Source organism: Marmota monax, unplaced genomic scaffold (assembly GCF_021218885.2).
Source record: "Marmota monax isolate L192 unplaced genomic scaffold, Marmota_monax_Labrador192_F-V1.1 WCK01_AAM20220418_F8-fsc00013, whole genome shotgun sequence".
Taxonomy (NCBI): domain Eukaryota; kingdom Metazoa; phylum Chordata; class Mammalia; order Rodentia; family Sciuridae; genus Marmota; species Marmota monax.
This window is the reverse complement of record NW_026692202.1, coordinates 4951231-4974984: the sequence shown is the minus strand read 5'-3', so window position 1 is coordinate 4974984 and position 23754 is coordinate 4951231. Positions and strand designations below refer to the sequence as shown.

Sequence of the window (23754 nt, the reverse complement as noted above, 5' to 3'; positions counted from 1 at the left end):
CTGAGGAGAACAGTTTAGTTCATGAATAAACACATAATGTAGGTTAGGTAAATTTTAACTGTGGTTGAAAAATTATTGGAATTATTAAATTACAGCATAAAATTAACAATGTTACATTGTTTATGAAATTGTCGTCTTTAACTCCATCTTAATAATCTTGTTTTAAACGTTTTTTTGAACCCATGTCTTTTAATAGAAATAAAAGACAAGTTTATGCCAATTGGTTGTCTAATTTGCTAGGTGAGTTTTAAACTGTAAAAAAAAAAAGTTTACAGGTCACTTCACAGAGTCAAAACTTGGACATTTTATTGCTTTCTAATGATCCATTAAGTTGAAGAAAAGGCAATTAAATAGGCAATTAATGTAGTACTGACTTGAGCTCTCTGATTTTAGGTTCTTCAGAAGACGATGAGGTCATTCAACCAGGTTTCATCAGCCCCAGGTTAGTCTGTTTTTTAAATTAAATATTTTACCTAACTGATGTTTTATAAAACCACTAGTGGTACATGAGAGAACTTGACAGGCCCTCTAGAATTTTGCACTTTGGCTTTCTGCCTTGGCAAGATGAGCATCATGTCCTACCAGACTCCATCTAGATCAGTCCATCTATAAAACTTGTATTACCACCATATTGCATGGATGGCATCTTCTAACTCCTTTTCCCTCTGATTTTAGCAGTATTGGAATTTATGATTCCCTTTTTTGAATTAAAGCTATATAATAACATTTAAATGCTTATGATAACGAATGAAAAGTATTTGTGGCTTATTCATTTTTGTAATTTCCAGCAGGCATTAACACATATCTGTTGAATTAAACTAAAAATAGAGACATGGTGTTGTTTCAAATAATTCACTGTAACATAAGTTGTACAATATAATATATTCAACTTTTGTGAGAAAATTTCTCTATTTCAGGAAACACCATTTACAATGTTTTTCATGTATATATGTCAAAGTTTGTTACTAATCCTACTGCAAAACTGAGTCTTTTTGAACTTTTTAACATTTTGATATATATTTTCACATATTATTGAAGTTAACTTATATCACACTTTTCCAGAAAGTTTCATTTAATGATATTGTGTTACTAATTCTGCCCTGATGAATTTAATACTTTTTTGATTAGTAGTACTTTGAAAACACACATGAGAGCTGATAAAGCAAAGTTTATGAGCATTCTAAAGTACAAATAAAATTATATTCTATTAAACTGAACAAATAAGGATTGTGAGTAACCAGAGGAAAGCTGTAAGGATCAGAAGGTTTAGTGGAGGAAGCTGGGATAGGTACTGCCATTTGACAAGCACTACTTTTTTCTAGAATGAATCCTTTAACATGGAGATGATGCTCTAATGAATATTATGAAAAAGAAGAGTTGCAAAAGTTGCTACATTATTTTAATATACCAACTATTTTCCCCTTATTATTGATTGTGCATTTTCTCTAGGGGCAAATAGGGGGCAGTCCAAGGACATTTTTTTTCTTTTGGGAAATAGTGTTAACACCAATGTGTTAAGTGACTGCAATAAAGTTTCATGTCTGTGTTTCTTGTGATTAAAAGGGAGTTGGAGAGGAGAGGTACCACTTTCTTCAAAAGGAAGGTTATTTCTAAAGTTTACATTTTAATCTAAACCACTTTGAATATCAACTGGGTCCAATCTTATTTCATAGATGAGGCCCAGAGAAAATTGGTGACCAAGACCACAGGTTAGTGAATGGGACCAGAACTCTGAATTCCAGTTTCTAACTGGTTGCTCTTTTCCCATAGATTTTCTTCCCACACAAACCTCCTTAAAACCCAAGATTTCTTCTCACTTTTCCCATCTTTTACTCCCCACTGTTCTTTTTCTCCCTATTTTTGTAATACCTGCCCTCTCCCCCCAAAATAAACAGTATAAATATTGAAATAATACCTGGGATACAGTCCATAGTCTTCTTTCAGTTATTTCTTTTGATGTGATAAAGTTTAAAAGAATAAATTGATTCAAGGCTTTAGGGAGAGTGAAAGAATTATATATTTGCATTATTTAAATTGTGGTTTTCTGGGGCTGGTGTTGTAGCTCAGTGGTACAGAGCTTGCCTTGTATGTGTGAGGCACTGGGTTCAATCCTTAGCACCACATAAAAAATATATTGTGTCCATTTACAACTAAAAAAAAATTTAAAAAATAAATTGTAGTTTTCTTCACAAACTCCGAATATTTACTATAGATCTTCATCTTTAAATTGCTGGGCATAGTGTGGATGTCTGTAAGCCCACCTACTCTGGAGGCTGAGGCAGGAGGATCACAGTTCAGGGTCGGTCTGGACAATTTAAGGAGACTGTCGCAAAAACCAACCATCCAAACAATCCTAAAAAATACATGTTCAAGTAGTATAGATCAAAAATAGTGCCTTTTATTTTTCAAATAAATCATAAAACTTTTTTGTGCTATTCTAAGCAAAGAAAGGCTTATTATTATGTGATTTTAATAATATTATTAATTTAATGAAAATCTTTTAAGCAAGTATTTGTTGAGTGTGCTTGGAAAATACTTAGAAGTGGTAATCATAAAATTTTATTTCTTTTCTATTTATTTGGAGCGAAGTGTGTTAATATAACAGTTGTTTTTGAAATTTATTTTCCAAAGAGGTATTTTCTACAATAATGATGGTCCTAAAATAACGCCCCTTTTCTGAAATGATTTTGTTGCTCTAAATATTTTTGTTGAAACATAACTGACCAAAAAGAAGGAAGAGTTTATAAGTACTTGTTTTTTGTTTTTGTTTTGTTTTTTAAACAAAAAGGCAATTTGAGTGGCAAACTTAAAATTTAATCCTTACCTGTATCTCCACAATTTTGCTTAGTTATTCCCTGAGAAATGTGTTAAGAAGGCATTACAGAAAATTTTAAGATTTCCTGCAGCCATGAAAAATTCTAAAAGGAACAGTTGTATTAAGCCAGAGCTTGCTTGTCTTCAGATAGGAAAATTAAATGAAAACGTATTTCTGCTTCTGGAAACAAAAACAACGTGCCTGTATGTTCTGAGGAGCCTCTACCATAAGATTAACACGGGTAGTCGGTACTCCTTGTTTAATTCCATGTTTTTAATGTCAAGAAAGTAACTCCCAAGTGGTGTCCTGAAACGTAGTGGCTGGCTTCATCCTCCCCGACGTGTGGGTTGGCAGTTTGCAGCGGGAACGATGAAAACAGGACAGACAGGGTTCCCCAGAACCAACTAGCCAAGCGTCCAGCCCCTCCAGTCGGCTTTACCAGACCCTTAGAAGGCACCGGTTGGGGTGGTGATGTTTTCACCGCTTCCTGATAGGACCGGTAGGACTGTACTGGGGTCTGTTTGAAGACAGCTCCATTTTAGGCACGGCCGGTGGGGGCGGGGACAGGCATTTTCTTGGGTCCTCCTATTCTCCCTCTCCTCTTGACCTTACTTATCTTAAATTTAGTAGGTTCTGGCATCCTATAAAGGACTCAAATCATAATGTATATGTGGAAACTGAGTAAAAATGCTAGCTTGTGCCCGCTGTTTTTGACATAGTTGTGAAGGCAAGGGTTTCTTTTGTTCTTGGGAACAAGACGACAAATGTAAAAGTCTCTTAATTAGTAAGACAACATCAGCTTTTTGAATGGCTGGAATTCTAGAGAGGAGGTGGTGATATGATGACTAAAAGGAAAGATGACTGAATAGAGAAAGGTGAGAGGAAGTTACTGGGCAGGAGGTGGAAGGAAAGGGGAGATTTGCTGGCCAGGGACTAGGGGACTCTGTTGCGAAGGGGGCGCGTGGAGGCGCGGGAATTATAGCCGCGCAGGGGCTATGGACTGTGTCTTATTTGCCAGGAGGAGAGACCGGAGAGTCTGTAGTGCTGCAGACCTTCCTCCTAGTTTTAAGAACCAAGCATTGTTTGTGCTTTTATAGAAGTTATTCATTGCTTATAGTTGAAAACAACCACCTTTTGGTTCCTTACATTGCACTGCGGAGGGGGGGGGGGGGACCGGGGATGTTGTTAAGCTGGGAAAGCATGTACCTCCTTTTAAAATAGGGAAACTAAGATTGTGATGACCAACAGGCATGTGTTAAATTGTCTCTAATTTTTTCCCCCTCTATTGCGTTGACGATTCTTTGTAGCTACTTGAACTCATTTTAAAGACATTTTGAAAGAACTATGATAAATCAAGCTATAAAACATTTGGCTTTCTCAGGTATAAAACATGAGTTTTGAGTCAAACACAGGTCTTTCTGGGACTAAAAACAAGTAGGAAATGAGAAAAGAATTAAAACCAGAAGACTTAAGGAAGGTGACAAATTGGAAAGCATTGTAAGAGACTCACAGGACTATTTTATATGAAAGAAACGCTCTATGAGCTATAAGAGCTTATGGTCAGTTTATAAAAGGATCTTAGGCTCAAAAGATTTAGAGAGGGGGCAGAATTGGTGAGTGGGATTCTCTGTCTCCTGCTTTCCCTTTTCTCCCTTTTTAACTTCCTTTCCTCCTTCCTCTTTTTCCTTAAAACCTCCCCGTTCTCTCCCCCTTTCTTTAACCCACCCCAAGGTATGTAAATACATTTGCCTTAAATTCTTTGTGAATGAATTTTAGAGTATTTCTCAGGGTTCCCAGTTGAAAAAAGCCTTCTACACAACTTGAAAGGCTGATGTCCCTCTCAGGAAATGAATGAGTCGATAACCTCTGACATCAGTGACCAGTCCAGTGAACCCTACCTTAATTCCTCTAATACTGGAAGCCCCCAATCAGGCACAACTGTGTAACTATACCATCCAAATATGGTTAAGCCATGTTATCCCTCACTTTGCATCCGCATATTGATAAGTTTGAATTTTATTAAATTTAATAATAAATAGATTCAGAATCACTTGCATATTGTATTCCTGACTTGTGAGTAAACTATGTTCTAATGAAAGAGATAAAATGTGATTTATCATGTCTTACAAAACTAAACTATATTGGCCTGTGAATTTTATAATTATTTTTACATAAATAATAGAACCTCACATCGGTTTACATTGAATATTTTCTCAGATTCTTCTCTATTGGTTTTTAAAAGTAATTCTTTAAGATATAAAAACTTAGTTTCTATCTTGTTTTGCATGTAATATTTAGCCTTTAATGCTATCATTAAAGTTACTCAAGTCAGTATAATAATTGAAGTAATCAATTTCTGCCATTAAAACAATGCCTAGTAAATGTTTTGTTAGGAAATAAATCTTCAAAGTGTGGAACTTTTGTTACACTTTCAAAATAATTTGGAATTTTATATTTTCCCCCTCCCAAACAGCTGGCACATTATTCCCCTCAAAATAAATGAAAACAGAAAGCTTGTCCTCTTTCCTGAAAAACAAAAGAAACATAGGGAAAAAAATCTTTCGAAATTGATCAGTTTTGATTGACACCTTTTATCAGAAACAGCTGAAAATAACTTCCATTTTTATATGCACCGATTTCTTTATATTTGAACTAATTAGTTTAAATTTATTTTTAGTTGTTTAATATGAGGAAGAGGTATTAATTAGTATATGTGGGGTTTTCAATAGCTTTTCCATTCAAAATCCCAACATTTTATGTGTGAAACACTGGAGAACATGGACTTGTTTGGAGATGGGGAGGGGGATGCGGGCATGGTGGGGGAGGGTGCAGAAGGGAAGTGGTATCTGTGCAGTTAGTTTTTCCGTAAACTGCTTGTTTAAGAAATGGGGGGTGGGGTAGAAAAAGACTGGTGGGTCTTTTAATTTTTCAAAACAGGCTACATTTTATATTTTAAAGAAAGCAAAGCATTTCTAGTTAATCTGTAATATTTACTGTAGTTAGTATTCAATGGGGGGTGATGTTGTCAGCATCTCCTAATCAACAATCTCCTGAACCAATTTGAAAGGTTAAAAAGTAAGCATTTTGAAAGTGGGGGCCAGCGGGGAAGAGACGGGAAGAACCTAATCCGTTATTAAATTTTCATTTGTTCGACTGTTGTGCCCGCTGGTAGTGGACATTTAAAATGTCATGGCCCAGTCAATATCATGAATTTACCTTTTCCTGGGTGTGCAGCTCTGCACCGACCCCACAGTGCCCGCCACCCCCACCTTCTCTGCTCCGCGCTGCAGCCACCTCTCCTGGCGGTTCCTCGAGGTTCTTCGGCACCTCCCCTGCCCAGCATTCCCCTCCCCCTCCACCCTAAGTGGTCTTGCTCTTGGGGAACAATCGCCACTGATTGAGGTTCACTCTATGTTAGGCTGGAAAACTGGGCTGTTATTTAGGAAGTCATTAATCACATCTCCTCCCCCGGAAAGAGATGGCGGAGAAACCTGTGAAGTACAATTCCTTACCAACCCCCTCTAAAATTTCCCAAACTGATAAATCTAAACACAATTTGACTACGTGAAAGGTGATAGTGATCCCCCCCCCCCGTGAAACTTTAAATTATATAAAAAAAAAAAATTGAGACACAATTAGATAATTATGTGCTTTTTTTGGTATGTATATATTACAATATGTAAAGTTGAATGGGGATGTAATTGGGTTTAATCTTTATTTTTATAAATTATATATTTTCCTCTAAGTGTTAAGTATGAAATTGGTCCTAAGCAGGTTTGCTATGAAGTAGCTGAATTTTAAGAGAAAAAAGTCATAACATGGGTTGCTTTATTTAAATGACTCCCTGGTATGAGATTATTTAGATAGGGCACGCGTGTGTACATATGATTTTTTCTAAATCGACGATTCACAAGGACCCTCCATTGTGTTTAAGTAGAAGCACAAAATCAGCACTCTGATTTATCGTAAAGAAGCGTCCCAAATTGTCTTTAAGATAACATGTTTGAGTTTTTCGTGTTCATTCATAAATTATTTTGATGTCAGCATAGATGAAATGGCGATTGGTTATCTCTTCCTCCTGCCGGCCCCTTAAGGATCCGAGGTGAAATTAGTAGCAAGAAAGCATGTAATTGACAAAGTCACGTGTGCTCGGGGGGCCAGAAACTGGAGAGAGACGAGAAAAAAAAAAAAATCAAAAGAAGGAAAGCACATTAGACCATGCGAGCTAAATTTGTGAACGCACAAAATCAAGATGTTAGATTGATGCAGAAGATCACTCCGTTCCAAAGGGAAAGTTTTCATCTCACGAGTTTGGAGCAGAGGGCCCGTGGGGCAACATGGCCGAAGGTTAATTTTCTTTTCTATTGTTTTACTGTGAATTTCTTTCTTCTTTTCTCACCCCCACCCTCTTTCTCATCCTTCTTCGCCTGTCCCCCACTTCCCCCTTTACCCCAATACTGGGCATTACCTCCCCACCCCCTATCGCGCAATGGGGCTTTATGCAAACCTATTGTTATAGATCTCCAAAAATGTTTTGTACCGCCCACACTGATTCACAACTTGAAAAGCTTTCAGGGGGCTATTGTTTGAATTGTGTGAGTGTGATTAAGCGCAGTTTCAGTTAGTGAGCCCAAGAAAACTTTTATACACCTGCCCCCTCCCCCATTCCACCCCAACTTTAATTGAAACTTATGGGGGGAGGGGAGTGCACATTGCGAATAACTGTGGATTCATTGCTGCCGCGTGTGCATTAACTAGTAGTTGTTACCATCTTCACAATTTCTCTTTCCTCCTCATACCGCCAGAGAAAATAGTTTATTTGAATTTTTTTTCTAAATGGGATCAGTGTTAAATGAGCATTATGCAAGTAAAGTCTCCCATGCTGTACTATATAATATGTGGCTGAAAAAAAAAAAAAAACGGGAGTTAAAAAAGTACACGTATGTACAGAAACGTGGAAGTTGCTATGATCGATAGAACAGTGTGGCTTCCTCCTCCCCTGCTTCCTTTTAACCTTTCATTTAAAATATTTTCTGTAGATGAGAAAGGATTCCAACTACTTACTTTTTTTTTTTTTTCAATCCGCTTCCCTCTCTCACCAACAGCCCCTCTCTCCCTTTTTCTATGAACACAATATGGAAATACAGACTGATTTTTTTTTTTTTTTGTCCTGTTTCATCTCAGGCGGGGCAAGCAAAGGTGGTGGAGAAGAGCCCGGGAAGCTGCCAGAGCAGGCAGAGGAGGAATCCCAGGTTTTGCACGGAACTGGCCACTGTAAGTGGTTCAACGTGCGCATGGGATTTGGATTCATCTCCATGATAAACCGAGAGGGAAGCCCCTTGGATATTCCGGTGGATGTATTTGTACACCAAGTAAGCCGAATTTTTCCCCCTTTTCACCTTTTTCCATGCGGAGGAGTTGATCTGTAGTTATTTTAATAGATGTACGATAATGTGCTCTTAGATATATTGAAAGACACAAATCTTCTTTGAAATCACGTGGTAATCCAGTTTTTAGGGCACGTGTGTGAGCTCCTTCCAGGATATCTTTTCCTAAACAGAAAATGAAATCTTTGATATTGGAGTATTCGGACCCTGGTTGACGTTATTAGCATTTCCTCCTTTTCATTCGGCAGTGAAATTGCCTTCTTGTAGTTTCCGGTGTTATTGGTTACAAAAGACTGGGTCGCCTTTGCCCATAAATGAGTGGAAAAAATGAATGAAGAAACAGTGATCATTTTAAGGTTTAAAAACAAAAGCAACACATTTCTTTGTAATATGAAATGTATATGTTTTTATTTTAGACACCTAGTCACACAGTAGCTCTTCTAATTATCGTTGCCTGCCTTGAAATCAGTAAAACAAAATAGAACACTGTTGGGCTAGAATGGATTTGTAGAAATGCCAAAGAGAATTCTTGGTAGTTAAACATTTTAAGAAATGTACTCCCTGTAGGGAACTGGTGTAAGGATACTGTCTCTTTAAGAGACTGAACTGAAAAAAAAAAAAAAATGTGGCCAAAGGCGGCTCTAGATTGTGTGTTTAAAATGTCCTTGTCTGTTACTTGGGATAAATTTCCACCTTTGCTTATATTGTATTGTAGTTTTTAAAGATGTTTAAATGCAAGGCGGCATGTCATTGCTTCCCATTCAAAACTTTGTCCGGGAAATAATAAATTAATACCACTTCCTTTTTCATTCCTATTAATTAATCTCTTTATAGAAAAAAAATTACAATTTGCAAGCCTATTTTTTTTCCATCAAAATAAGTTAAGGAAGTATAAATTCTCTAAAGTGAATTTGTAGTAAGAAATAGAGGCTTAGGACAAAAGAGGTTTATTTTGGCTTGACGTCTAAGTTAAAAAGAATTGAATGAATGGCTGTTAATAATACAGGTTGACATAGATGAAATACTTAGTATCTCTACTTGAAAATGACATATTAATTTAATGCTGTGTTGTATGTTTCTGGAATTGGAAATATTTACACCCACCCTTGTAATAACATCTTTAAATTATGTGTGTAAACAATAGGAACATATGAAACCATCCTGTTTTGCTCTGTTGTGCTATGGTGCTTGGCAGCTTCCTGACCTTGCTGTATGGTGTGTTTTCCTTTTCTTAAGGCCTGGTCATCATTATTGGCTGTTTACATGTGGAAGGATCAGCATAATTTGTGAATTGAAATAGGGTTTAAATGCATAAATAGGAGTCCACATGCAGGCTACTGAATTTTATGCCTTCTATTTTATATTGCAAAACGAAGCTAAATTTTCTATTATCTTTTCCTCCTCCTTAGACTGAATGACTAAAATAATTGACAAATCCATTTTCTCTCAGGCTTTTGCTTCCCCCTTTGAACCTTCTTTAGATTGTTAAATTGTTCTTTACGATCTCATAAATTTGTTTTATAGATGAATGAAAAAATAGCACTTTTCTTCTTTGTCTGATGATACCTTGTTATAATTTGGCTTTTAACAAAAAATTCAAATATTAGACATTTTATTAATTAATGTTAATATTTAGAACTGTAAGACATCCAAATTTAAGCTATTTAATTGATATATGTTTGTATCCATTGAATTAGAAAGATTATATTGCTGGTAAAGTTTTTTTTATATGTAGCTAATAGTTTCCAGATTGTAAACATTATTTTAAATATTTACTTGCATTAATTTTATGTTGCACATCATGTATATATGAAAAGACAATATTAAATGATACCTAGTTAAAGGCAGTTCTTATTGAGATTTACATAAATTACATATAAGTTGTATGAATAATTGTTTTGAAGAAGACAGGAATCCTACTGAATTTAGCTAGGCAACAACAAGTAATAATTAGATGGTTATAAATGGTCTGTATAAGTGTTATGTGAGTATCCCGTGAAGAATCAGATTGCAATTCAAGATCATTTTATACAATTTCTAAAAATGTTTTATTTTAGCCATAAATTTTACTATGCAAACGTTTTTGAAGACATCAGGTTTTATTCATGTTAGAGTTTTTCCATTGTGTCTATAATTTTGTTATACAATAATATGCATCATAGACAATTAGAAAATTTAACTCAGTGTTCAGGTGGACCAATACCTATGCGCATTATTTAGGGCTGGGGATGTGGCTCAGTTGTTAAGTACCCCTGAGTTCAACCCCCAGTATCAAAAAAATTTTCATTTTAAAAATAAAATAATATATAGTGTAGTTTTTTTGGTGGGTGCTCAGAAGTACATGTGTCATTCAGTAAGTATATTGAACACATTTTTTAATGGTATGTATTTGGGGAAATAAAAATGATTTTAGTATTATTTTTTAAAATAATACTTAAAAATTCATGCCAATATGTACCCAGGAAAAATATTGACTGCAAATAACTACATATTAAACCAATTTAGTTGCTATGAAATAAGAGTGTGTGTATTTTAAACTAGAGCTATAGATGTATTGTTACTTAATTCTCTATAAAATTTGTTGGTATTAACGTAATCAAACTTTCTATAGTTCTTTTGATGTTTGTAAATTCTGAAGTGGTAAAAACACATGCACAGGTGCTTCACTTTCCCTGATGTTGATGAATGCAGTGAGATGGTGCTCTAGTAGTATAGTGACAATTGGTGGTTTAAAATGACAGTTTTCATGTGATTTTCTGAAGTTCACTTGTGAATTAAAATCGTATTTTATGGCTGGAAAATGAATGTATATATTCAGAAACCATTTTAAGTAATAGTGAAACATTAATAGAATTTAATAATGAACATTAGTTTTAAAAACTGACATAAATATGTAAGCACTACATTTATACATTTTGTCACACTTCACTGTTTTTGAGGTATGTGATAAAATATTTAACTGAAATTTGAAAATATTGATGGTGATTCAGTTTGTTAAATAGAATGAAGTTTTAGGAATGTCTCAAGAATCCAGTTTAAAATCCAGAGATTTATCTCAGTGGAAGTAAGATTTGGCTCATGATTAATATAGATTTTTAAGTCTTGGTTCTTAATAAGATGATTTCATCAATTATTTTATAAGTGTCAGTAATACTCCTAACAGTTTCCTTATATTAATAAGTTAAAAAGTGCATGCTTAAATTGCCTGGAAAAGGTCATTAGAAGTTTTTTTGAAATATAAATATTCATTAGGACTTAAATATTTGATAGCACTTTAGAATCATATGGTAATTAATATTAGATATTTGGAAAAGGGAAATGTTGCACATGTTGATGTTTGTTGTCATGTAAGTTTTTCTTTACAACATCTTGATACCTAAGAAAACATGATCACTTGAATTTCATTCTTCTGGAAAAATATAGAATCCATTCTTATTGAGCTCTCCTCAGACTATTTGCAGATGAATGCTTTCTTCAAATATTGGGTTTATATATGTATTTGTAATTCTTCGCCACGAAATAAAATACCAAGACTTTTAATGAAGCATATTTCATTTATTTATTAATTTATGCAGTAAGTTTTCCCAAAGATAGTAATTTCAAAATGACTGTAATGAAATTACTCTTAACAGTAGTCTTACATATTTATGAGTTTGGTTTTTAAATCATCCCTTACTTTTCAGGTATAGATATTCTTATGTACTTTATATCTGATTTATATTTTCTTCTTTAAAACGCCCAGCTTACAGAGATTTTGTTTTAATTTCCTTTTATTACTTGGCTTAGAAAGCACCTCAGGGAGTAATGGCTAGAAGAAATCATATATAATAAGTTTAAAGTAGTATTAACAGTGTCAGACTATGCAAATATTTGAAGATAAGTAATATAAATATATGAAAATTTTAAATGTTACAACACAGTTGACTTAGCATAGAGTTCATGTCAGGGGTACTCTACTACTGAGCTACAACCTAACCCTTATTTATTTATTTATTTATTGAGATAGCGGCTGGCTAAATTTAGCCCAAGCTGGCTTCAAACTTGCCGTCCTCCTCTCTCAGCTCCCTAGTAGTTTAAATTATAAGCATGAGCCTCAGTGTCCAGCTTCATGTCTGTGCATTTTTAATATTAATTATATAATTTATAAAGATAAATTTAGTCCAGTATATTCATGTTTGAAGGCTTTTCATAATATTTCTAATCAGTCATATTTACTTTTTTTAAAAAATATTTTTGTTGTAGATGGACACAATACCTTTATTTTATTTATTTATTTTTATGTGGTACTGAGGATGGAACCCAGTACTTTACAGGTGGTAGGCAAGTGCTCTACCACTGAGCTACAACCTCAGGCCCCATGTTTATTTTTGTGATAATTTAGCATGAAGACCTTTTATATGCAGAATATATGACTATTACTCTCAGGACTGTTTAAAATGGCAATTTTATCTTTTTTTTTTCCTCTTTCTGGGCTGCTAATTGAAACTGGGTCCTTAGGCATGTTAACTAAATTTCACTACAAAACTATAGCCCCAGAACCAAATGCCAGTTTTGTAATATATTTATACAAAAATAAATCTTGAAAACTTAATATGATCATAAACATTCATAGCTCATTTTTATAACTAGTTATGTATTTTAATATTCTGAAGATGGTTTCTATCTACAAAAATTTTAAGATGTTTTTCCTCGTTGATAATTTCAGAAGAATCTCAAACTAAATCCTTTACAGATGTTTAACCATAACATCAATTTAAGAGGCATTTACATTAACATTTTGGAGGACTTTCCTCTTTTATTTGGTAACACTTCCCTTTTGATTTTAAAGTGAGGATTCATTTTCCAGATTCTTTTTGTATATTTATATTTAAAAATTTATGCTCCTATTCAATTTAATCTTGAAGTGTGAATTTTAGTTTTTTTTGGTGGGGAGTGGGTACCAGGGATTGAACTCAGGGAAACTCGACCACTGAGCCACATCCCCAGCCCTCTTTGTATTTTTATTTAGAGACAGGATCTCATTGAGTTGCTTAGCACCTTGCTTTTGGTGAGGCTGGCTTTGAACTCTCAATCCTCCTGTCTCAGCCTTCTGAACTGCTGGGATTACAGATGAATTTAAGTTTTTAAGACATAGTTATTGCTTTACTTTTAAAGTATTTTTGCTTACTTTTTTGGGGGGAGGGGCTTGGGAATGAACCCAGATCCTAAGTATCTATTCAATGACTGAACCATATCCTTAACTCTTTCACTTATTTATTTATTTTTTTAGATTTCTTTTTTTCAAGAGTAGTTTTAGGGTCACAGCAAAATTAGGAGAAGGTACAGAGATTTTCCCTTATGCCTGCTGCACCTACATATGCAGTCTCCCATCATGTACTGGAATAGTATATTTGTAAAAGCTGATGAACCTACTTTGACTCATCATTATCCCCTAAAGTCTATACTTGACGTTAGAGTTAGCCCTTGGTATGCTACACTTGTTACTCATTTTTGATTATTTTTATTTTGTTTTTGGGTACTGGTTATTGAACTCAGGGATGCTTTAATGCTGAGCTATATTCATAGCCCTATTTTTTTTTAAGTGTTTATTTGCTAAGTTGCTGGGGGTCTCTAAATTGCTGAAGCTGGCCTTGAGTTTACTATCCTCCTGCCTCAGCCTCCTATGTCTCCAGGATTACTGGGGGTACCACTTTAATTCATTGTCTTCTCCCTCTCTCTTTAAAGACAATTGACTACAAATGAAAGCAATACATCAAGGAATTGGTTTTTAAATAGATAGTTAAGTGACATATCACTTACAAGCATTTAGTATTCTTTAACCTGTCTAATTTACTTTAGAGTTTTAGGCTTTTGTGAAAAGTTAAAATCTTGTTTGTTACCTACACTCATCATAGAGATTAAAAAGTGAGGGCTAGGGCTGTAGCTCAGTGGTAAAGCACTTGCCTCACATGTATGAGGCCCACTGGGTTCGATCCTCAGCACCTCATAAAAACAAATAAAGACACTGTGTTCATTTACAACTAAAAACTTTTTTTTTTTTAAAGTGAGTCCTTGATTGCAGTTTTTGTTGCTTTCAGGTAACAATGAAACACTATTTGGTTTGATTTAATTCTTCCTGTTTAGAAATTACGTAAATATTGCAGATAGTTTTGTATATCTTAAGCAAGCAGCTCTTTTGGTATTGAGATTAACCTAAAAGTTGTTAAGCAAAAATATGATGTATAATATTTTTAGTTCTAAACCAAGTATGACCTCAGCAAAGTGAGAATATTTCTGATTAATTAAACTGGAAATATCTTAAATGTGATATGCTATTAGATTTGATTTAGGACTGAATATGATATTTTTATCATTATCAATTATTAATTCTTCATACCTCGAGATATTTACCCTAAAATTTTAAGAAAGAAGAAGATGAGCTTGTTCTATATACAGTTGTTTTAAGTTTGTGGAGTTGTATCATATGTAGTCCATTAGAAGCTTAAACCATTCTTCCCTATTTTATTATTCGATTTTGTCATCTTAATATCTTAAGTTGTTGACAATAATATGTTCAAGAAAGTACTTTGCAGACCAGTAGGGGTACATTTAAAATATGATTTTTTTTTTTTTGGTACCAGGGATTGAACTCAGGGGTATTTGACCACTGAGCCCACATCCCCAGCCCTATTTTGTATTTTGTTTAGAGACAGGGTCTCACTGAGTTGCTTTGTGCTTCGAGTTGCTGAAGCTGGCTTTGAACTCTCAGCCTCCCAAGCTGCTGGGATTACAGGCATGCACCACCAAGCCCAGCAGTAGAAAATGATCTTTTAAAGAGTATTTTATTAAAGAAATAATAAAAGTGTTAGATTGCATTTTGGTATATTAAGATTCATCCTATCTTTTAAGTAGCAGCAAGGTATGATAGTGTGATGATTGCTTCCCTCCCCTACTATCTAAATATTTGACAATTTAGAATTGCCTTCTGAAATAAGATTTATAGGTAATTGGTAGAAATAATTTATATTTCTATCATCAACTATAAAGTTGAATAATAAAACATAACTTTTTAGGTTTTTGTGAAGAGTAGAGGTAGTATTATATAAACTGCCAAGTAGGTGTTGAATAAACAAACTGTCTTTGTGAAAATAACATCATTATTAAATTATTTATAATTTATATTCAATACAAATGTTTTTATACTTATACTCTTGAAAATTAAATTGTGAACTTTCTTTACAGTTGGGCCAAATGTGTTACATAATATTGATAGCTTAATACTTAATGTAGTTTGTTGGCTTGTTTATTTATGTGTACAAGGTTTGAACCCAAGGCCTTGTGCATGCTAGGCAAAAATAATCTACCATTGAGCTACATTCTTTTTTTTTTTTTTTTTTTTTAAAGAGAGAGAGAGAGAGGGAGAGAATTTTAATATTTATTTTTTAGTTTTCGGCGGACACAACATTCCTGTTTGTATGTGGTGCTGAGGATCGAACCCGGGCCGCACGCACGCCAGGCAAGTGCGCTACGGCTTGAGCCACATCCCCAGCCCCTACATTCTTAGTAATAGTTTAATTTTTCTTATAGTGAACTCTAAGGCTTTTTATTATAGTTTTGTGGCATAGAGTATTGTTTAACAGGCCTATGGTCCCAGGTACTTGGAATGCTAAGACAATAGTGTCACTTGAGCTAAGGAGTTTCAGGTCAGCCTGTACAATATATCGAGACCCCATCTCAAAAAACATTCTTTAGCACCAGGGTTATGGCTCAATGGTAGAGCACTTGCCTAGTACATGTGAAGCATTGATTTGATCCTCAGTACCACATAAAATACATGAATAAATAAAAGGAATTGTGTCCATCTACAACTAAAGATATTTTTTAAATATATTTTTAAATTCTTTTTAGTTGTTGATAGACCTTTATTTATTTATATGTGGTGCTGAGAATCAAACCCAGTGCCTCACCCATGCCAGGCAAGTGCTCTACCGCTGAGCTACAACTCCAGCCCCTACAACTAAAGACATTTTAAAAACATTGTTTAAAATATGAGGGTATGAACTGAGGCTTGAAAATAATTTTGTTATAAGATATTTTTGTTTTGATGGTTTATTGTACCATGAGATTTTTTACCTGTATTTTTAGGTATACATAATATATTCTTCAGTATAAGCGAAGGAAAAAAATCATTATTTATTTATTTATTGTCTCTGTGTATGTGTGTATTTATTGGGGATTAAACCTAAGGTGCTTAACTGCTGAGTCACATCCCTAGCCCTTTTTATTTTTTTATTTTGAGACAGGATCTGGCTAAGTTGTTTTGGGTCTCACTATATTGCTGAGGCTGTTCTCGAACTTGGCATCCTCCTGCCTCAGCCTTCAGAGTTGCTGGGATTACAAGCATGTACCACCACAACCAGCTAAATTATTGTTTTAATTAGGCCTGTTGTGATAATTTAATTTCTAGCGCTCTATTAATTAATCCTTGTGAGATTGAAATGCATGGTATAACATGGTATAGACTGGTCAAATAGATAAGAATTCAAATTCCAATTTGTTTTATTAGATATCTGTGGGGAAAGTAAGTTACTTTGTTAGTGTCTAAATGGGGAGACACAAAAATAAAAGGGTTAAATGCTATTATATATGTAAAGCACTTAACATGGACTTGGCAGGGGTGAGGATGCCAAGTTTGTCACACAGTTAACTATTATAAGCAGGGGGTGAGGATGCCAAGTTTGTCACACAGTTAACTATTATAAAGGAGAAGTAGTGTAGTATCATGGTGGAAAAAAAAAAAAAAACATTGGGAATGAGGGATTTTAGTTTGGCTGTACTATTTGGTGGGTTTCTGGCTTTTGGCTAATCACTCCTGGTAGCTTTAGTGTTCCTATGAGTAAAATGTGGTCAGTAATGTTTCCTCCCTATTTTACAGGAGTAAGGTAACAGACAATGAAAAAAAAAAGTACATGAAAATAATTCAAGGATAGCAATATCAGATTTTAGTTTTGATCCTTATTTGAACACTGTATTTTTATTAGTACTTTTACCATATAAATGGTTGCCAGAACACTTAAAAGATACTGTTTATGTCATTAATTTTATTATTTTTTTTGCCTTATCAGCTTTATTGAGGTTTAATTTATATACAATCAAATTTACCAAATAAGTGTATACTTAAATGAGTTTTGACAAATTATAATTACATTCCTATCATGACATGGAACATTTTTATCATTTCAGAAAGTTTTCTTATGCCCATTTGTAGTCATTCTTGAAGAGGCTCAGTTGACCTAGTTGACCTATATAATCATTGTTATATTTAGGTTCCTCTATTTATGTATTTAGGTATTGGGGATTGAACCCAGGAGTGCTTTACCATTGAGATACATCCCCGGCCTTTTTTACTTTTTATTTTAAGACACAGTCTAAGTTGCTTAGGCTGACCTCAAATTTGATATCCTCCTGCCATAGCCTCTGGAGTCGCTGGGATTTCAGGTATGTGCCACCGTGCCAGGCTTGACCTGGTTTGGACACAGGCTACAGTCCCAAATCCTTTATCAAAGAAGATCCACATTTATTTCCATGTTTTCTTCTCAATTTGTTTTTCTTTAGTTATTTCTTCCTGGAAATTTCCTTTACACCGGCAGTTTCTATGCTTCCTAGCTAGATAGAAATTAATTCACAAGCATTTTACTAATCGTTAGTCTTTTTGTTGTTGTTGTAACTGGGGATTGAATTTACCGGTGCTTTACCACTGAATTACAAATCCAGCCCTTTTATTTTTATTTTGAGACAGGGTTTGGCAAGTTTCTTAGGCCAGCCTCAACCTGTGATCCTCCTGCCTAAGTATTTCAAGTAGCTAGAATTATAGGCATGTGTCACTGCACCTGGCTCTAATCGTCAATCTTAATTTCATTTAACTTCATGGCACTTTTACATACACTACAAACTCATTGCTTGCTTAATGGCATACATTTTAATTAAAATTTTTCAGTTGGTTCTTCTTCTTTTCATAAAAGGCATAAAAGCAAAGGGTCATTTTTTTCCCCTATATACTACTGGTATTCACTTTTTTACAAAGTAAAAGAAAATGACTTTATTTGGGATAAATATGATAAAAATAATAAAAAAGGGCATAATTAGGATTATTGGTGCTTCTATTTCTTTTCAGAAATTTATAGAATTTCTGTCTCAACTGGTTTTTTTCTATAAATGTCCTTAGAGGTATAAATAATCAAGATGGTGGCTCATTGTCATTGAGAAGTAATAATGTTTAATAAAAAGGTTACTCTTGAAAAATTGCTTCTTAATTTTTTCTAGTCAACTAATTTTTATTGATCAAAAACTAAGTAAAAAGCGTTCATTGTTGGAGGCTGGAGTTGTGGCTCGGTGGTAGAGCTCACGCCTAGCACATGCGAGGTGCCACATAAAAATAAATAAAGGCATTGTGTCCAACTATAACTAAAAAAATAAATATTAAAAAGCGTTGTTGGATGATATATTCAAGGATTCTGCATTCTTGCTCCCTATGTGTTTTTTAATTTTTATTTATTTAATTTAAAAATTTTATTTTTTAGTTATAGTCGGCCACAATACCTTTATTTTATTTACATATTTTTATGTAGTGATGAGGATTGAACTCAGGGCCTCACACGTGCTAGGCGAGTGCTCTACTGCTGAGCTAGTATTTTTTAGTTTTTAAATGATGGCATACATTTTAATTAAACATTTTCAGTTGGTTCTTCTTTTAATAAAAGGCATAAAAGCAAAAGAGTCATTTTTTAATATATACTACTGTATTCACTTTTTTACAAAGTAAAATTGTATAATCTTTACTGACTTTATTTGGGGATAAATATGATAAAAATAAATAATCAAAAAGTTAGTTTTAAAGTTTTGAACTAAATACAGTGATTTCTCAACACTTAAAATATATAATTTTCAGATATGTGGACAAACTATCTTTGCCACCACTCAAAATCATATTAATTTATTGTACTATTAATAATACACTTAATTTGTACCAGTTGCTTTGAATCTTTTTTATAAGTCTACTTTTAAAAATCAAAGTCCACTTAGATTTATTACTTTTGTTAATCACAAAAGTTGGATTCTATTTTAAAGTGTTGTAAGTTTAATTTGCTCATCAACCTAAGATTTTTGTTTAATTTTATAGTTTGTGCTATATGGCACAAATTTCAAATTCCTTTGGCCAGAACTTGTTCATGACCATTTCTCTCCTTAACTTTGTAAGTAATTTCCTTAGGCCATTATCAATAGTAACTAGAAGGCTCCCACATCCTGTAATGCCTAAATTCTTTTCTCTAACATAGCATTTTTTTTCATTTAAATGAATTGGCTTATTTTTAATTCAGTCTGTAACACAAGTCTGACCACAGAGGTTATTTGTACCACTTTAAATACTTAATAAGTCAATGATATATTGTAAAGTTTGGAATGAGTAATATAAACTTTTTTCCTTAAATATGATTTTAATAGTAAATGATTTTGCTTACAATACAGAAACACTGGTGCTTGCAAATTAATTATGGTTTTTAAGCAACTCCTTTAAGTAGATGCAATAATATTAGAGAGACATACCTAGCATAGCTCAGTGTAAGCCATTAATTTAAGAAGGTGAATGAATCTTTTTCAATTTTAACAAGGAAAAACAAAGCTTCCCTTCCTAGGATTGGTTAAGACTTCATCAGAAATTTAACCATAGTATTGGCTTCATCTTTTTAAACTCTTTGAAATTTTTAGTTGAATACTAAATCTAGGGACAGTTGGATTTGCATGTTTGCCCCTTTCCCTGTTTTTTTCCTCATGTGATTGAAGAATTTTGAATGGTGAGGAATTTGCGCCCTTTGGCTCAGGTTGCAGGCCCACTTGATCAAGCCAGAGAAGCCAGGGTCAGGACTATTCATTGCTTATCTTTTCCTTGAGTTACTTGTAAATCCTGCTTTCTGTTCTGGAACTACAAAACAAAGCAAACACACAAACAAACAAAAACCCATCTTTATATGGACTTATATAAAACCTAGAGCATAAAAGAAATAATTGTTGATGTTGATTGTGACTCCACATGGGTTAATTTCATTTTCTTGAGAAGTTTTTCATTGCATCACAGCTTATTTGGTGTACATGATTTTATTTAAGTACATGTTATTTTATATTATTATGAAAGTGTCCTGTTGAATGAAAGCCTGTTTGTTGATACGGTGTTCTCTCTTAGGTTGAGAGTTTATATCTTTGAAATGTAGTGATTATTTTTAAGAAAATTACATTTGTTAATTTGAATCAGAAAAAGCCCCAAAGTATTTTATTTTGATGTGCTTAATTTATGCTGACACTTAAAACTTGCCTAAATCAATAATAGCACAAGTTTATTAGCTGTACCATAATGGTGTAAAGACTTTACATCTAGACCCACGTTTAAACAAACACAAAACACTTTGTTCTTATCTCAGCATCCCTTAAAAGTATACAGCTCTGGTTCAGGACCTCAGGACCACCCATCACCCTGGACATTGGATACTCCTATTTATTCAAGAGGCTTGTGAAGTATCTGTGTAACAGTGGGGGATGGGCTGTGTATCTATGCAGGGAATCACAGTAAAGGTGATTTTACCCCAACAAAGCAGCAACATTGTTTGTAAACTGAATTATGTTCCTGCAGAATTTTGTAGATGTGAAACCCTAATTTATTTTATAGGTTTGTTATTTTATGTAAGTTATATTTACATTTTTGATGCTTTGAGAAGGTTAAAGTGGGCCCCTGTTAAGATTAACCTCAATTCATTACAGCTTTTTGGCTTGCAGGCCCCACCCATTGGCCTTGGATAGCTAATACCAAGCTTTTGTTTCTTCCTGTAGAAAGAAAACTTTTCTTTCTCTTTCATTGCTTAAGTCATGTGACTTCCCTTTTAGTTAGTCACAGATAGGGCTGAAGTGAATCTCAGAATGAATAAGATGACAAAGTTTTACATTTATTGGAAATACTTATTGAAATGTGCTTATTCATGTATTTTATACATTAAAGAGTTTTGAATGACTACCTTCTTTTACATCCATATTGTTCTTTTTTAGGAGTCCTAAGAAACTTATTATCAAATAGATTTTTTATATTTTAATGTAAATCTAAATAAGCCTCTAAAATAGATTAAAAAATAGATTAAAAAAAAAGACAATACTAACGTTTTTTGTCTCAGTGTACTTTTTTTTTTTTTAACCAGTTATATTTTAACATCATATGAGGTTTTCAAATTGTAGCTTATTTCTCAGAACTTAAAATGTAAACTATGTAGAAGTGGTGGTTGGGATGACTTTAGCAAGGAAAAATTCCTGGTAGAGAGAAATATATAAATATAATATATAATATATAAGTGTAAAAAAGAATTGATTATATATATATGTTCTTGTTTCTCTCTCATCTCTAAGCATAGTGGAGCTGGTGTTTGGGAGAAAATACTGCCCTACTCTTAATATTTCATTTTTAAATTAAGTGAGGATAAATGTTGGCTGCTTAGACCTAATATGGTGATTTAATCATGATCCCATGAACCATTAAGTATTTAATCTTTGCAAGTATTTCAGTTTGTTCTTAAGTTACATTTCAAGTGTTTGAATTATATTTTAATAAACAGTGTAGCTTGTCTCCAAATAGTAAATAGATTATCTGAAACAATAGCAGTTTCCTAAAGAGTATCCTCTATTTCATTGATGTTTAAAATATGTTGTTCTTTGGCACATGATATTTCCATGCATGTAGGTACTTTTCAGGACTAGGAAGAATGTTATTTTAAATTCTAATATGAATTTTAATTTAAATATTTTGTATCAATAAAATGTTTCAGAGCATTGTTATATAAAAAAGATTGTTCTTTGCATTTTCATGGACTTGTAGATCTTAAAAGACAATGATAGGTAATAATATAATTTTGCTTTCAATCTAAGATAGCTAACTGGATTTGTAAATATGATTTTGCTACTCTTCAGGATGAATATGAAAGAACTAAAAATCACTTAATTTTTAGCAATGTGTGTTCTGATGAGTTTTTAAGAAACTTTAAAAATTAAAGTCTGTTGAGCAACTAAAAAAAAGGCAACTAAAGTTTCTGTTAATAACTGTGGGTTATCAACTTTTCAAAAACTTGGATCTGATGTGCCCTCTGTAATTAATGTGCTGGTTCATGCTTTTGCTAACATTAAAATTTACAGCGAATGATTTTTGTGCGTCCTTTACAATTGAATGTTTCAATTTCTATTTACTTAATTAAATTTTAAAAGTGTAGTGATTTTTTAATTGTCACCAACATTTTGCTTTTTGGGAAAAGTTTATAATTCCGTATCTTTCAATTCCATGATCTGCCTTCATTTATTATTTGGATGGAATGATACTCCTGAAATACAACTATCATTAAACATTTTAATAATATGAATCAATCTAGTACTGACATTTGTTGAAATAATCCATCTGGTATCTGTCACAGTAAGTTATGAAAAGATAAACAAAAGCTTACTTTATGTGTGTGTGTGTGTGTGTGTGTATGTGTGGTGCTGGGGATTGAACCCAGGGCCTTGTTCATGCGAGGCAAGTACTCTACCAACTGAGCTATATCCCCAGCCCCAAAAGCTTATAAAAATTGCTGCCAGGGTCTTTTGTGTGATACATTTTTTTTAACCTACCAAATTTGGTGTTAATTAATAATAAAGTTTGATATTAAAAGGAGAAAAGTTGAACATTTCTCCTTTTATAACCAATTTTTCTTCCTGCAGAATATTTCTTTAGCCTATGTGGAGAAAAGTAGTTTCTAGAATGAATGAATTTTTTGACTTTGTCTTCAGGTTCTATAAGCTGTACAGGGCTCTTTTGGGGATAGGGGGTGAAGGTGACACCATTTGATGTATTGCTACATATTTTCATGTAAGCTATTGTAAATATAAGGTTGATGAGTCATTTAGTTTTATTTTCTTTTAAAGGAAATTTAATAATAAATAGAAAATATATTTTCAAGTAGTTGAAATATATGAAGAGCCAAGTTAATGGGGCCATATATTCATATTATACCCACATTCTTTAGAATTGAGTATTTTTCAAAGATAATTCTGATATAAAAGAATCTTAAATGTATGTTTGGGAGATTGTTTTTTTAGGTGATGACCACTTTTCCATCTTCTTAGCTTTTAGTTTCAAAGTGTTTGGTTACTGTCAAACCATAACTATTCCTGAAGGTAATTCAGAATTTGCTATGACATCAAGTGTTCAACATATTAAAAAATCTCATAAAACATGGAATATTTTTAGAGTGAATTTTTAATGGAACAGAATTCATTATTTTGATTTATATATTTAAATTTTCAGCTATAAATTAAAAAAAGAAATTACTCAAATTATGATTGCATTTTGCTTCTTCCAGATTATTCCCTGCTCTAATATTATAATCTGTTCAGGGACCAGGAATTATTACAACCCTAAGTGGTCTTTTTCTTTAGTATCTCCCCCCCCCCACTTCCTCTTCTGGAAGGAAGTCTGGGGCTCTAACTCTAGAGATACCAGGAAAAAAGCAG

General features: G+C 33.4%; 1 protein-coding gene across 1 annotated transcript in view; it reads left to right on the top strand.

Annotated features, from left to right (window-relative positions):
* Window positions 1-408: 408 nt before the first annotated feature.
* Lin28b (lin-28 homolog B) overlaps window positions 409-23754 on the top strand; it is a 112586-nt gene continuing 89240 nt past the window's right edge. The window contains exons 1-2 of the mRNA XM_058574858.1: window positions 409-442; window positions 8000-8187. Coding sequence (XP_058430841.1) covers window positions 409-442; window positions 8000-8187 — 222 coding nt within the window. The remainder of the gene's footprint in view (window positions 443-7999; window positions 8188-23754) is intronic.